The sequence below is a fragment of the Hemiscyllium ocellatum genome, chromosome 35, assembly GCF_020745735.1.
Source record: "Hemiscyllium ocellatum isolate sHemOce1 chromosome 35, sHemOce1.pat.X.cur, whole genome shotgun sequence".
Taxonomy (NCBI): Eukaryota; Metazoa; Chordata; class Chondrichthyes; order Orectolobiformes; family Hemiscylliidae; genus Hemiscyllium; species Hemiscyllium ocellatum.
In genome coordinates, this window is record NC_083435.1 from 7,413,491 (window position 1) to 7,429,383 (window position 15,893).

Sequence of the window (15,893 nt, forward strand, 5' to 3'; positions counted from 1 at the left end):
GAGCATAAGAGGTATAGTTAGTAAGTTTGTAGATGACACCAAAATTGGAGGTGTAGTGGATGGTGAAGAAGATTACCTCCGAGTACAATGGGATCCTGATCAGATGGGTCAATGGGCTGAGGAGTGGCAGATGGAGTTTAAATTAGATAAATGCAAGGTGCTGCATTTTGGGAAGGAAAAGCAGGGCAGGACTTATACACTTAATGGTAAAGTCCTGGGGAGTGTTGCTGAACAACGTGACCGTGGAGTGCAGGTTCATAGCTCCTTGAAAGTGGAGTTGCAGGTAGATAGGATAGTGAAGAAGGCATTTGGTATGTTTTCCTTTATTGGTCAGAGTATTGAGTACAGGAGTTGGGAGGTCATGTTGTGGCTGTACAGGACATTGGTTAGGCTGCTGTTGGAATATTGCGTGCAATTCTGGCCTCCTTCCTATCGGAAAGATGTTGTGAAACTTGAAAGGGTTCGGAAAAGATTTACAAGGATGTTGCCAGGGTCGGAGGATTTAAGCTGTAGGGAGAGGCTGAACAGGCTGGGGCTGTTTTCCCTGGAGCGTCGGAGGCTGAGGGAGGTTTATAAAATCATGGGGGGCATGGATAGCGTAAATAGACAAGGGAGTCCAGAACTATAGAGCATGGGTTTAGGGTGAGAGGGGAAAGATATAAAAGGGACCCAAGGGACAAGTTTTTCACACAGAGGGTGGTACGTGTATGAATGGAATGAGCTGTTGGAGGAAGTGGTGGAGACTGGTACAATTACAGCATTGAAAAAGCATCTCAGTAGCCACATGAATAAACCATCGAACCCCTACTGTGTGGAAACCAGCCCTTCAGCTAAAGTGACCATCCAAAGAGTATCCCATCCAGATCCATCCCCTATATTTCTGATGACTAATGCACCTAACCTACACATCCTGAACACTGTGGAAAATTAAGCATGGCCAATTCAACTAACCTGCAGTGTGAAAAGACACCAGAACACCCAGAGGAAACGCGTACAGATACAGGGAGAGCGTACAAACTCCACACAGATTGTCACCCAAGGGTGGTATTGAACCTAGAACCCTGATGCTGTGAGTAGAAATACTAACCATTGAACCACTGCGCTGGATTTACCGGTACACGGGCCAAGTGCTAGTCAATGGCATTTTTAGGTTAGGTTGGGCTATCTGGTCGGCATGAACGAGTTGGACGAAAGGGTCTGTTTCTATTCTGTAAAACTCTATTTCCCAACCTCCTGATCCACATTCAAATCCCAATCTCCCAACCCTTGTTCAGATCCCAACCTCTTAACCCTCACTCAATTCCCAACTTCCTAATCCACACTCAAATCCCAATCTCCCAATCCTTGTTCAGATCTCAATCTCTTGACTCTCACTCAATTCCCAACTTCCTGATGCACACTCAAATCCCAACTGGACAATGCTGCTTCTGAATTCTTAGCTGTCAAAGTGTAAAGTATTTTCTGGAATCACATCCCATTCAGTCTATACGCAGATCAATCTGTAGTAATTAGACAGATACATTTCATCATCTTAAAATATTTTTATTAATTCCAATCTACAATCTTTGCAATTAATAACACAAATAATAAATAATATAAATAAAAATTAATAAATATATTTAACAACTTAAATCAATCTGAAACATCTCAAATTTGACAATATTTTCACCTATCAAAGATTTCGTGAAAACAAATATTGCAGTTTGACACAAGACACCACTTTTGGTCATTAACAATCAACCACCTCATTCCCAAGGTAGAAACTCTCTTGGCCATTAAACCAGTTAGATTTCTCGTTACCCAGGCTCAAGAATAACTGATGGAAGATACAGGCCATGAAAGGAATCCAACTACATTAAATATTCCAGAGAAAAACATCTCCAATAATTCAACTTAAGTTAGAGTCGAACATATTCCACTTAAATAATCATCATTAAAGAAACAACCAAAGAAAGGTCTCTCAACTGTATTCACCATCAGGCATCTTTCAGGAAAATGTATACATTGTAAGATGCATACATATTTTAAAAACTGTCAACCAACCACGCTGAAGGCCAACTGATTGTTGGAAAGCTTGGCTGGTCTTCATCATCCAATGTCTTCTTCATTGAATTGGGACAAGTAATGATCACTGAAGGTTTACAAGGCTAGTACAAACACCACCATGGAGGATTTACAGTGATTTCGATTTTCTTTTAGCGAGCTTTGAGACGATTTGTAGCTCAAGTTGAGGTTTTGGATGTAGGTTTGATTAGATTAGATTCCCTACAGTGTAGAAACGGGCCCTTCGGCCCAACATGTCCACACCGACCCTCCAAAGAGGAACCCACCCGGACCCATTTCCCTCTGACTAATGCACCTAACACTATGGGCGATTTAGCATGGCCAATTCACCTGACCTGCACATCTTTGTGACTCGCTGATGAACCTTCAAGCTCAGCAAGCAAACCTATATCCAATATTTTTCTCTTGCTAACACATTCAGTCATGTTATGACAAGCCTCAGCAGTAGGTGGCACCTCAACCAAAACCTCCTGGCTCAAAAGCTCGGGACATGAGCATTGTGCCACAAGGGCCTCAATAATAGAGCTACATAAACATACAAGGAGAGCACCATCAGGAAAACCAGCCCCTGCTCTCAGGGACAAGGCATTCGGAAGATCAGACCCAAGACCCTGCTTGTTAGTTCCAGTGATTGTTTAATTAATGTCTCCATAAGGAGTAAAAGTTCAAATAAGTTAAACTACAAAAAATGTGATATAAATACAAAATAAATTAAGAACCACTGTCTTACTGATAATTTCAATTGGAATCAGAAATGGAGATATTACTATTCTGCCACAGGGTGTTTAAGTAGTGGTGTGTAATGTTTGCTTAAATGAACAGTTCAGCTTAGTTAGAGCACAATTGTTTGCAACTCTCCACTTACACTTTAACAAGGTAATTCATGGAATCACACAGACAGCAATGAATGACCTCCAGCTGTTCCCAGTCTGTGGGAAATAGGAATATCATGGGGAAAAGTGGAGGCGGTTTAGCCTTTTCGGGCTCATCTGCTGAATATCAGAGTCTGGTGGCAGAGTAGTAATGTCTCTAACTCTGATGTAGGAGGCCAGAATGAAGTCTTATCTGCTCCAGAGTTGTGTCAAAACATTTCAAAGCAGCTTGATTTGAAAATACCGAAACCCTGGTGAATGGGCCCTGATGAGTGATACGGTGCTATGCAGAAATCAGGGTTTGCAATCCTGGTAATTCACTGGACCACCCAGACATAAAATCCCTGCATATTTGAGAACTTATATTGCTGCAAGCCTTTAAATAAATTAAAGAAGTTCATCTCATTGTGCGATTCGTGTTGGTGAGGACAATGTGCCCCAATCTGCATTTCAATTTGAAATTCTTGAACAGACATCATAAAAACAGTGGAAGTGACCCGGGAGAATTAGACAGCAAATATTCCAAAGAAAGTCTTCCCTTCGGTTATGTCTACATATCCCGTTGTCTCCTTGTTAACCCTGGAGAATATCTGATCTCCCTCCAGGAACTCAAAGATGGCTCCCTGGTAGGAGGTTTTGTACCAGGGCTCCTTGCGTTGGTGAGAGTGGCAGGCGGATTTGGTGGCTTTCAGTAGGATGGCTTCCTCGGGATAACTTGGCGACAGCTTGGTGAGTTCGTGGCTTAGGTAGACGGCCTGGGGCTGACACTCCATGCTGTGGAAGACCACCTGGGTGTAGACAAAGTACTGTCCAGGCCTCTTGATGATGAGACGGTTGTCCCTGAACTCCAGCCCCTCGGTGAAGGTGGAGTCACTCTCATTCTGCCAAATCACGGTCCCTCCTTTGCTGGTTGGGGAAGCTGAGGGGGTAGGGGTGGGAGAGAGAGAGAGAAGACATCATGAGGATCAAACAAAGAGAAATAACTAGCCCGCATTGACGTAGCACCAGACATAGCTTGTGGATATGGTAAAGCACTTTACAACCAATGAGATGTTATTGAAGGAGTAATTGTGCTATTTCAGGAAATGGAGCCACCACTTTGTGCACAGTCAGATCCCACGATTGAGGGAGAGAAACTGGACAGTCTACATCTTAATTCTAAACTGAGCTCCCTTGTCACCCTGACACAGACAGAGGCCGCTCACAGGAGGCTTTCATCTCTGATGCCTGTGCTGCTGTCTCTGTGTTCAGATGAACCAATTCACACCACAGCCCCTTCTCTTTGCCCAGGGTCCTGTTATCTCCCACTCCCCTCCTCCAGGGCTCTCTCCACACTGCATTATTGATAAAGAGAGTTAGCATCTTCCCGATCCACCCCTGCCCCCTCCCAGCTGCTGTGGCCTATTCTCTAGAGGATGCTGTCACATTGAGAACAGTTCCGTACCTGTCAGGTGAGCTGCGATTCTCGGCCGGGGGTCACTCCCCACCTGCTGCAGGAGTCGAGGCAAACCTGGGAAATGGAAAAGAGAGAAACTCAGACCCTGCTGGGTCACCCACAGAGCACAGACTGACAGGCACAGGGAGAGGGAGGTGTGGGGGATGAAGAAGGGACAGATAGACAGGTGGGCTCATGAGAGAGAAGAGTGAAAGATGAAACACATCTCTGCAGGAAGGAACAGACTTAAGGTTTCGAGTCTGATATCACTACAAACTGAAAGATAATTCTCAAAAGACAGACGATGACTCCGGAGAATGGACATCAAAATAACTAAAGAAAGAAAGTAACAGAACGATACTGTACTGGAAATGGCAGCCATGAGAAGACAGAAATATTAGTAACGATTGACACAAAGTCAGAGGTTCACCCGAGATAGACGTTGATAACAGAATATGATGGACTGACCCTGACAGCACTTACCGCTGGTCTGAGCAGCTGTTGTCAGTGAGGGATGGGAGACTTCCAGCTTTAATCCTGAATCCTGAGGAAATGAAACAAGGGCAGACGTTAAGATGTGAAATTCTCTCGAATTTCCGCTGCAGCTGACAGGAGTCGGGGTACAACCCAGGGCTGCAGCTGGGTGGGCTGGATGGTCTGTTAGCTGGCTGTCTTTACTGAACAGGTTCAACACATGGGAGGCAGTTACTGTACTGTGGAGAGACACAGCATTGTGGAGAGATACAGCATTGTGGAGAGATACTGTACTGTCAGGAGACACTGTATTGTAGGGAGACACTGTACAGTGAAACGACTGAGTACAGAGAGACCACTTTGTCCAGTCTCTATACCGTACAGCGAATGTACTGTGCAGAGACACTGTATTGGACATTACTGAACACACTGACATTGATTCAGAGACAGTCTAGTGGACAGTCTATTTCACAGAGACACGATATTGTCCAGCGGCCCGGTGTTGGACAGAAACACCATGTTCTCCAGGCGGTGGGAGACACTAACCCGATGGGAGCTCCCTGTGGTGTAGACTGTCCCGGACAGACAGACTCCCCCTGGAGAGGCGGAGTGACCCAGCCAGCCTATTCCCCACCCCCCACTGTGTACCGACCCACGCTGAGCCCATGCAGACTGGCTGAGTGACCCCTACCCACCCCCCTGTCACTCTCAGGCTGACAGCTGCCAGTCTCTCCCTGCCTTTGAGTAGCGCCGGCAGCACAGACTGAGAGAGGCGCCTTGATCCGGCGGCTCCCATAGACCAGGGAGCAGTTCCCCAACAGTTCCCACAGCTCAGGGTGGGCACTGAGCAGGGATCCCCGGGGGGGAAACCCGCTCTGGCTGTTGGAGAGAGTGCAGTGAAAGGGCCCGGGTCTGACTGAAGCCCCTGGGGACCAGTTTGCTGGAAACGCTGCAGAGTTACAGCAGGAACTGAGAGTGAAACCCCCTTTCGCAGCTTGAAGGGTCCGCTTCCAGACAGGTCCCTGTCCCAGAGCAATGCAAGCGGCTAGGGGAAGGTGGGCGCTACTCTCCAACAACAGCCCCCTCCCCAAGGCTGATCCTCACCTGGTTTGTAGGGAGCACTCCAAACTGAAGCAGGAGGAGAGAGGTAGAAAGCAGCAACAAGCCGAGGACAGCGAGTGCACACAGAGTCCGCCAGAAACAGCTTGTGTTGGAGCCGGACTCCCTGATGGGCAGCAGCCCCCCATTCTCCAGCTCCAAGAACCTGGCTTCAGTCTTCATGCTGTCAGGGGGCAGAGGGAACTCTCTGGGACAGCCTCTCTCGGGTCCACTCAGGCTCTGGATGAGTCTCTCTGTCTCTGTCTCTCTCTCTGGGAGGGAGCTGCCTGCTCTATAACTGCTGCTGCTCACTGACAGCTCTTTATAACCAGCTACTGCTGCCTGTGATGCAATGGAGTGGGAAATGCCCAGGCAGAAACAGCAGCGATTGGAAAGCGATCACTCTCCACATCGAATGTGGGACTGGCTCTGTCTAACTCTCACCCAACCTGGAACGACAGCAGTTTCTCCCCAAACCGGGAAATCCTGTCCCGAACCAAAAGTGGGCCCCAGCAATCCCCCCCAGTCTCTCCATGTATCCCCCCCATGGGCTCCTGGCTCTCACTGGGAACAATGACAGAGGGAGGAGATAGAGAGATGGAGGGAGAGCACAGCACTCACTTTATTACAGAAATAGTCCGCTTCTCTCATAGTGTGGGGCAGACCCACCGACAGTGGGGAACGAATTAAATTAGAGAAAGATCAAAGCTGAACAAAACCATACCATGCAAAAAGATGTGAGACTGGTCAGATGGTGGGACCGAACCGAAAGCTGCAGAAAAGTGAAAGGCGAACAGATTTCTCAGGTGGTCAAAATGAGACTCTCTGAGCAAACTCACGGAAGTTCCTGTGTCATTAAACAGCAGCAGAGCGAGGGCCGTCAGTGCTGCTCACCCAGAGAGTGAGAATGGGGAGTTCAACACACAGAATAAGGCCATGGAACAATAACACAGCAGGTATTCACCTTCCATCTTCACTGTGGAGGGAACAAACACCTTCCACTGGGAGATGGGCATCAGAGGGTGGGATGGATGCAGGAACCTGGTGAGATTATAATCAGGAGGGCAGTGATCCTGAACACAGTGAGAGAGCTGGGGGAGGGCCACTGCTAGTTCCTAATGGAGAAGGAGGCAAAGTATTGGAGAGTTAGCCTGAACTGTCATGGGGACACTGATGGAATTGATGACATAAGTGGTTCTAGCTGTGTACCTGAAACCCTGCAGATAGTGAGGCAGAGGCAGCAGGGGATTGTGAATGGGAAAGACGGTTTAGGCAGTGTCTTCCAATTAGTGGAAGGTGTACATTGGGCTGTGGGTAAAGGGGAGGGCCCTGACACACTGTACCTGGTTTAGACAGAATGCTGATTTAGGTTGTTTTGATCAATTCTTGTCAGATGTACCTGTGTACAATGAAAGCTTTGGTTTTGTGTGCAGTATGGGCAGATTGCACCACACAAAGATCACAGAGTGAGGGAACATAGTGAGGTGGGTAAATGTACAGCTCCTCAGATGCTGCCTGACCTGCTGTGCTTTTCCAGCCCCACTCTAATCTAGACTCGGATTTCCAGCATCTGCAGTCCCCACTTTGGCCAAATTTCCCTCTGTACAGAAGGTGCTCAGAAAGCGAGATGGTCATTAGATTTGAAACATGAGAGGCCTTTGACTGAGACAACACACACATCCTGGGACAGACGGAACAAAGACACACATGAGAATTCCTCAAGGCATGACATTCTAACCAGACCTCCATCAATAAACACATCAACTTCGGCCCCCATCCAGCTTCCCTTGAAGAAGAGAACAGGAAATGACATCACCCACCTCCAGAAACAAAGCTGGATAAATAGACATACCACCTGCGCTTCACCAGAGACTCTCACTGATGACATTACGTAGTCATGGTGACGAAACATCTGAAAACAAACCTTCCAGCTCACTGAGCGAACTAACATACATATGAGAGGACCAATCAGCAGGCTATTCCCAACGGGGAAGAAGCTGTTGTTGACCCTTTTGGCACTAACCTTTCACCTTTAAATCCCCGGTGTGACTGAAGAAGTTGGAAGTGATGATAACTGGGATGGGAGGGCTCTTTGATATTGGCTGCCTTTTCCCAGAGATGAGAAGTGTAGATGGAGTCAATGGATGGATGGGTGGTTTGTGGGAGGGTCTGGGCTATATCCACAACTGGGGTCACCTCAATGTGGTTGAGACTGACCGCAGCTCATGATAAAGGGCTAAGGCATATAGGGCAAGGGGGGAAATCAATGAGGTACACTGTCAAAACAAGTAACAATGGTATTCTTCAGTGAGACCGGCCTCATGGGTGAGACCGATCTGGAATAACGTGGACAGTTTCAGTCTCTGTATTGAAGGGAGAATGTAAATTTTGTTTTATTTCAAAATATACTTTATTCATAGAAATAAATCTTTGGTACCTGTACAATTTGTCATGTCGATCATAGATATATACATTGCATGGCTGAACATTACAAAGAACAGACTGAATTAATCGAATTTACAGTTATCCTATTTACAATTCCCTTTATTAACCATCCAGTCTCTTATTCTTTATCTGTGGCTTCAGCGGAACCCACCTAGTGAGTGGGTGCCCAGTTATACGATAGCAAAGGAACCTTCTTTAACTCCCAGATTATGGGGTTACCATTGTCCATTTGACTGTCCTGTCTCTGGGGTAGCTGTCTGCATCCCCATGGTGAGCATGAACTCCTGGACCTTCGTTGGGCTGAGGTAGCTATCCAGCTCCTCACTGGGGTCATTTACCCGCTCTGGTGACATTGAGCCAAGGCAAGGGTCCGTACCGTCCAGTTCTGTGTCTGACAATGGGACTGTCAGTGGATCACAGCTTTCGGTTACCTGTAGTCGTGGGGCAGTGGGTACCCCCTGGTTCTCACTGGGTGGAGGGTGGACTTCGGGGGGGTCTGTTGTTTCCCGGTTGGGAGTAAATGCCCTCCTCTTTATCTACGGTGCTCTGTCTCTTCTTCTGGTGGTGATGACCTGCTTTGCGCCCGTCTTCCCCATCCGAAGCGCTGTCTGTCTCTCCCTCGTGCAGCTGTCTTTTCCCCCTTTGCTGGGAGGCTTTGGGGGCCTGGCAGGATTTTCTCTTCCTGTTTTTAACAGGTATCCACTCCTCTGCCTTCTCGATTACCTCCTCCTCCATTGCTTCCATCTGCTCAGCTAGAGCTAGGATCAGCTGCTGTGTCTCTGCGCTGGCTGCTGCCTCCTCCACTCCAGCCTGGTCTTCTTTCTGGGTGCCACCAGACTCTGTTTCCCTGTAAATGTATTGGAGGAGGCTGTGAGACTGACACCTGGAATGAGCAGGGTGTTTTCTGAGCATCGCTTGTTCAGGGTGAACTTGCTTTCACTGAGAGTGAGAGGCGAGTCCTGCTTTGGGTCCAGACAAAGGTCCGTTAGTGAATGGGAGGAGAAGGAGGTTATCAAGATGGACCCCAACCCCTCCTTCCCTGAGAATTGGAAAGCCCTTCATCCCAACCCTGGTCAGATTGACCTTGATGAGTGTGTATTTCCATTCACTGACCACCCCTTCCTGAAGAACAGGATTCTGCAAGTGCCTTTCTCGAAAAGAGGAAGGAAGTCACAAGCCGAGCCATCTTGGACATGAATAATTTCTCATCATGGAGCTGTGTTAGTCTGAGTTAGCCTGACACATTCCCAGAGTGCATCTGTCTGAGGCACAGTGGGTGAGAGTTTCTCATTCACACACCATTCCCCATGACAGAACAGGGTGCGGTGGCAATTCCTTTTGGTTAGAATTGAAATTTAAATTTCTGAAAGTGTTTGGCCAAACAGTGGGGTAAGTGTGTTATTGGTGTGAGCTGTGCTCAGCTGAGAATGGTGTGTCTACAGAGATGGCTGGGAACCGATGGAATCAGTCAGGAAAACAGGCTGTGCCTGACGGTCAGATTCTCACAGGCTGACTCCATTGACAGGAACGTTTGATTTCCTGGGAGCACATAGATGGTGGGCATGGTCCCCTGTTTTATAATATCACGTGTAAATATTTCACATTGCATAGGGTCCACTCTATTCATGTCTGTTCCAACTGAGTTTGATGAGAGCATCAAATGTTGTACATAAAGTGTTTTATCAGTTCCCTGGAAAAGAACAAAGATACAGGTAAAGAAAGGGTTAACTCCCAAACAAGAGTTAATCCATGAGCTGCTGCTTTACTGCATCTCCTTCAAGACATAGAAAGAATTTAAGTATTGGCTGTCCATTCGGCTGATTAAATGTTTCCCTTTGAGAAAACTTCTACTCTCTTGTGAACATGTGAGCCGTTCTGACATTGAGCGCTGTCTGTCTGTGGTTGTGGCTCAGAGATTTGGAATAAGTGTTTTGCTTTCTTAAATAAACCACATACTTTGAACTTTTAAACAATTCTCACATTTGGCCTGAGTGCTTTTACAACAAACTCACTAATTTATCATCTTCCAAAACCCCACCCTGCCAGCCTGTTTGTGACACAGTTGATATGGTTTAGTGACACTGGATTGCAAATTGAATATTTCTCAGTGTTTTATTGAGAACCGATCTGGGAGGGAGAGTACTGATTCTTCCTTCCACACTTAGACGTTACCTTCCTGTCTCTGTTTAGAGGAATTTGGGCATTTTATAAACAGGGGGCATAGAATAATACAGAGCAAGAACACATTCTTTAGCTCAATATCTCTGCGCCAATTATGATGCTCATCTAAACTAATCCCATCTGCCTGTACATGTCCCATATCCCGCTGTTTCTGCCTGTTTCCTGTGTCTGCTCAAATATCTCTAAACTGTTGCTATCGTATTTGCTCCTGTCATCTCCCCTGGCAGTGCATGTCAGGCACCTACTGCACTCTGTCTGAAACCCCATCCTCACACACTTGCTTTAATCCTCTGGTTCCTGCAGTGATGTGTGGGAGACTGGAGGGGTGCACATTGGAGTTGAGCTGTGTACAATGTGAACTCTTTGAAACAGATCCAATTCTAATGGCTCATCAGGAGAGATGCTGAGAGGCAGGTGGTCCTAACCAGGCTGGACAGGATGTGTAACTACAGTCCCAGAATTAGGGGATGGCCATTTCAGACAGAGATGGGGAGAAATGGGAAGAAGTTAATTTCTTCTCTCAAACTCTGGATTCCCTCTCTCAGATTCCCAATCTCCTCATCCAACAAGATTACCAAGATCCGGTTTTGTTATCTCATATTTACAATCTCTCAATCCCATAAATGTGCCCAGCTCAAAACTCTCTCTCCCAAATTCCCAATGTGATAATTAATCAAACAGTCAGTTGTAACAGCGTAGAAAGTGTACCCTCTCATTTAAACACTGCCCAGGAACATCTCCAAACCCAAACCAATATACAACAGCCAGAAGGAAACATTAGATACTCTTCAAATAATTTTAATAATTCCTCTTTATGTTTGCAGACATAAATATTAATATAAATAATATAAATAATATAAATACAACCATTGATAAATAGAATTAAATAATATCTTATCTTAATCTGAAATATCTTAACATTGACAATATCATTGTCACTAACAGACACCTATAGAACAGATGTTACCGTGTTACATAAACACTCAGGTTGGTCGATGAACTGCAATTCAATTTCAGTGGTCCCTCATTCGAGATAGAGAATCTCACGGTGTGCAGAGCCAATCAGGTGTATTACTGGGATCTTACTGTGCATTACCCAGTCTGAAGGGTGACCAATGGAGAGTACAAGGTACAAAGGGAAGCTGACATTTCCATGAAGGAACAATCTCAACCATTCCCATGGATCAGAGCAGCAAAGAATCCCCTCCAACATTGACTAGGGCGAAGCTGGAGGAGCACAATATAGTCCCATCAGGTTAGGCCCAGGCCAACATTGAGGGAGCCAACTCTTAGTGTTCGCTGAGTGTTCTGTCCCCATTTTAACTGCAGGGCTGACCATATGGACTCAAGGGAGGGAGGAGTCTGTGAAGATTTGACCAATCACATTGTCGAGGTAGAAAGGCAATGCCCTGCTGAGAAGGTGCTTTGGCATTCCTCACCCAACAGCCAACTCAATGAACTTGCTTCATTTTTCACAAAGACAGCAGTGATCCTTTGGAATGGAAATCAATAATGAGGAATAGATCATCCTCTTCAAGGAGCAGTACCTGGTCTCAGGGAATAACCAGTCTGAATATCAGACCCAGGATCCCGGAGGTCTTTTTAACTCCAGGGTTAGACAAATGGATTTCTACCTGAGGAGGACAAATTCAAATAAAGTGAGCAACAGAAAACACAATTTAAATATGAAATAAATTACACGATCTGTGAGGCTTTGTGTTCACGGCAATCAGAAACAGCAGATGAGGAATGCAATTTCTGAACAACTCCCTTCACATTGTTCCAACCACATTCACTCATCCAACAGGATCAGTGTTACACAGCAGTGAGTCACCTCCACCTGGGCCCAGTGTTAAAGGGATGTTAGAAGCAGGGACATTATAGTGACAGGTGGAGGCCATTCGGTCCCTCAAGCCTAGATGTTAGCTGGAGGCAAGCACAGATTCCCTGACCAACCCCATTCTGTGTTTTGTACAAAGCTGGAATTGCAACACTGGATATTTACTCTGATACTTCACTGCACCAGCCAATCCTCAAAGCCACACACATCGGACACCTTCTGTTGTTGGAAACTCTTGAAATCAAATCCAAGAGAAATGAATCTAGTTTGTATACAAGTAACAATAAGAAGACAATGTGTCTTTGTCAGTTTGCACAGAATTTCAATGTGAAATTCTTGATCAGTCATTGATAATCAATCTGCATGTCCCGGGAGAATTAGACAGCAAATATTCCAAAGAAAGTCTTCCCTTCGGTTGTGTCTACATATCCCGTTGTCTCCTCGTTAACCCTGGAGAAGATCTGATCTCCCTCCAGGAACTCAAAGATGGCTCCCTGGTAGGAGGTTTTGTACCAGGGCTCCTTGCGTTGGTGAGAGTGGCAGGCGGATTTGGTGGCTTTCAGTAGGATGGCTTCCTCGGGATAACTTGGCGACAGCTTGGTGAGTTCGTGGCTCAGGTAGACGGCCTGGGGCTGACACTCCATGCTGTGGAAGACCACCTGGGTGTAGACAAAGTACTGTCCAGGCCTCTTGATGATGAGACGGTTGTCCCTGAACTCCAGCCCCTCGGTGAAGGTGGAGTCACTCTCATTCTGCCAAATCACGGTCCCTCCTTTGCTGGTTGGGGAAGCTGAGGGGGTAGGGGTGGGAGAGAGAGAGAGAAGACATCATGAGGATCAAACCAAGAGAAATAACTAGCCCGCATTGATGTAGCACCAGGCATGGTTTGTGGATATGGTAACGCACCTTACAACCAATGAGGTGTTATTGAGGGAGTAATTGTGCTATTTCAGGAAAAGGAGCCACCACTTTGTGCACAGTCAGATCCCACGATTTACCATGGGAGAGAAACTGGACGGTCTACATCTTAATTGTAAACTAAGCTCCCTTGTCACCCTGACCCAGAGAGAGGCCGGTCACAGGAGGCTTTCATCTCTGATGCCTGTGCTGCTGTCTCTGTGTTCAGATGAACCAATTCACACCACAGCCCCTTCTCTTTGCCCAGGGTCCTGTTATCTCCCACCCTCCTCCTCCAGGGCTCTCTCCACACTGCATTATTGAGAACGAGAGTTAGCATCTTCCCAATCCACCCCTGCCCCCTCCCAGCTGCTGTGGCCTATTCTCTAGAGGATGCTGTCACATTGAGAACAGTTCCGTACCTGTCAGGTGAGCTGCGATTCTCGGCCGGGGGTCACTCCCCACCTGCTGCAGGAGTCGAGGCAAACCTGGGAAATGGAAAAGAGAGAAACTCAGACCCTGCTGGGTCACCCACAGAGCACAGACTGACAGACACAGAGAGAGGGGGGGTGGGTGGGGGTGAAGAAGGGACAGATAGACAGGTGGGCTCATGAGAGAGAAGAGTGAAAGATGAAACACATCTCTGCAGGAAGAAACAGGTTTCGAGTCTGTTATCACTCCAAACTGAAAGATAATTCTCAAAAGACAGACGATGACTCCGGAGAATGGACATCAAAATAACTGAAGAAAGAAAGTAACAGAACGATACTGTACTGGAAATGGCAGCCATGAGAAGACAGAAATATTAGTAAAGTTTGACACAAAGTCAGGGGTTAACCCGAGATAGACGTTGATAACAGAATATGATGGACTGACCCTGACAGCACTTACCGCTGGTCTGAGCAGCTGTTGTCAGTGAGGGATGGGAGACTTCCAGCTTTAACCCTGAATCCTGAGGAAATGAAACAAGGGCAGACGTTAAGATGTGAAATTCTCTCGAATTTCCGCTGCAGCTGACAGGAGTCGGGGTACAACCCAGGGCTGCAGCTGGGTGGGCTGGATGGTCTGTTAGCTGGCTGTCTTTACTGAACAGGTTCAACACATGGGAGGCAGTTACTGTACTGTGGAGAGACACAGCATTGTGGAGAGACACAGCATTGTGGAGAGATACTGTCCTGTCAGGAGACACTGTACTGTCAGGAGACACTGTATTGTAGGGAGACACTGTACAGTGAAACGACTGAGTACAGAGAGCCCACTTTGTCCAGTCTCTATACCGTACAGCGAATGTACTGTGCAGAGACACTGTATTGGACATTACTGAACACACTGACATTGATTCAGAGACAGTCTAGTGGACAGTCTATTTCACAGAGACACGATATTGTCCAGCGGCCCGGTGTTGGACAGAAACACCATGTTCCCCAGGCGGTGGGAGACACTAACCCGATGGGAGCTCCCTGTGGTGTAGACTGTCCCGGACAGACAGACTCCCCCTGGAGAGGCGGAGTGACCCAGCCAGCCTATTCCACCCCCCCCCCCCCCCCCCCCACTGTGTACAGACCCACGCTGAGCCCATGCAGACTGGCTGAGTGACCCCTACCCACCCCCCTGTCACTCTCAGACTGACAGCTGCCAGTCTCTCCCTGCCTTTGAGTAGCGCCGGCAGCACAGACTGAGAGAGGCGCCTTGATCCGGCGGCTCCCATAGACCAGGGAGCAGTTCCCCAACAGTTCCCACAGCTCAGGGTGGGCACTGAGCAGGGATCCCCGGGGGGGTGGGGAAACCCGCTCTGGCTGTTGGAGAGAGTGCAGTGAAAGGGCCCGGGTCTGACTGAAGCCCCTGGGGACCAGTTTGCTGGAAACGCTGCAGAGTTACAGCAGGAACTGAGAGTGAAACCCCCTTTCGCAGCTTGAAGGGTCCGCTTCCAGACAGGTCCCTGTCCCAGAGCAATGCAAGCGGCTAGGGGAAGGTGGGCGCTACTCTCCAACAACAGCCCCCTCCCCAAGGCTGATCCTCACCTGGTTTGTAGGGAGCACTCCAAACTGAAGCAGGAGGAGAGAGGTAGAAAGCAGCAACAAGCCGAGGACAGCGAGTGCACACAGAGTCCGCCAGAAACAGCTTGTGTTGGAGCCGGACTCCCTGATGGGCAGCAGCCCCCCATTCTCCAGCTCCAAGAACCTGGCTTCAGTCTTCATGCTGTCAGGGGGCAGAGGGAACTCTCTGGGACAGCCTCTCTCGGGTCCACTCAGGCTCTGGATGAGTCTCTCTGTCTCTGTCTCTCTCTCTCTGGGAGGGAGCTGCCTGCTCTATAACTGCTGCTGCTCACTGACAGCTCTTTATAACCAGCTACTGCTGCCTGTGATGCAATGGAATGGGAAATGCCCAGGCAGAAACAGCAGCGATTGGAAAGCGATCACTCTCCACATCGAATGTGGGACTGGCTCTGTCTAACTCTCACCCAACCTGGAACGACAGCAGTTTCTCCCCAAACCGGGAAATCCTGTCCCGAACCAAAAGTGGGCCCCAGCAATCCCCCCCAGTCTCTCCATGTATCCCCCCCATGGGCTCCTGGCTCTCACTGGGA

General features: G+C 47.8%; 2 protein-coding genes across 2 annotated transcripts; both read right to left on the bottom strand.

The window, feature by feature from the left end:
• Positions 1–1,965: 1,965 nt before the first annotated feature.
• Positions 1,966–6,224, bottom strand: LOC132832724 (tumor necrosis factor-like). The gene is made up of 4 exons (XM_060850835.1): positions 5,950–6,224; positions 4,855–4,915; positions 4,381–4,446; positions 1,966–3,855 (listed from the first exon to the last, which is right to left on the bottom strand). Exons 1-4 carry the CDS (start codon positions 6,124–6,126, stop codon positions 3,443–3,445), a joined length of 717 nt encoding a protein of 238 aa, XP_060706818.1. The 5' UTR covers positions 6,127–6,224; the 3' UTR covers positions 1,966–3,442.
• A 6,095-nt stretch (positions 6,225–12,319) lies between these two features.
• Positions 12,320–15,504, bottom strand: LOC132832940 (tumor necrosis factor-like). The gene is made up of 4 exons (XM_060851183.1): positions 15,328–15,504; positions 14,198–14,258; positions 13,729–13,794; positions 12,320–13,199 (listed from the first exon to the last, which is right to left on the bottom strand). Exons 1-4 carry the CDS (start codon positions 15,502–15,504, stop codon positions 12,787–12,789), a joined length of 717 nt encoding a protein of 238 aa, XP_060707166.1. The 3' UTR covers positions 12,320–12,786.
• Positions 15,505–15,893: the final 389 nt, after the last annotated feature.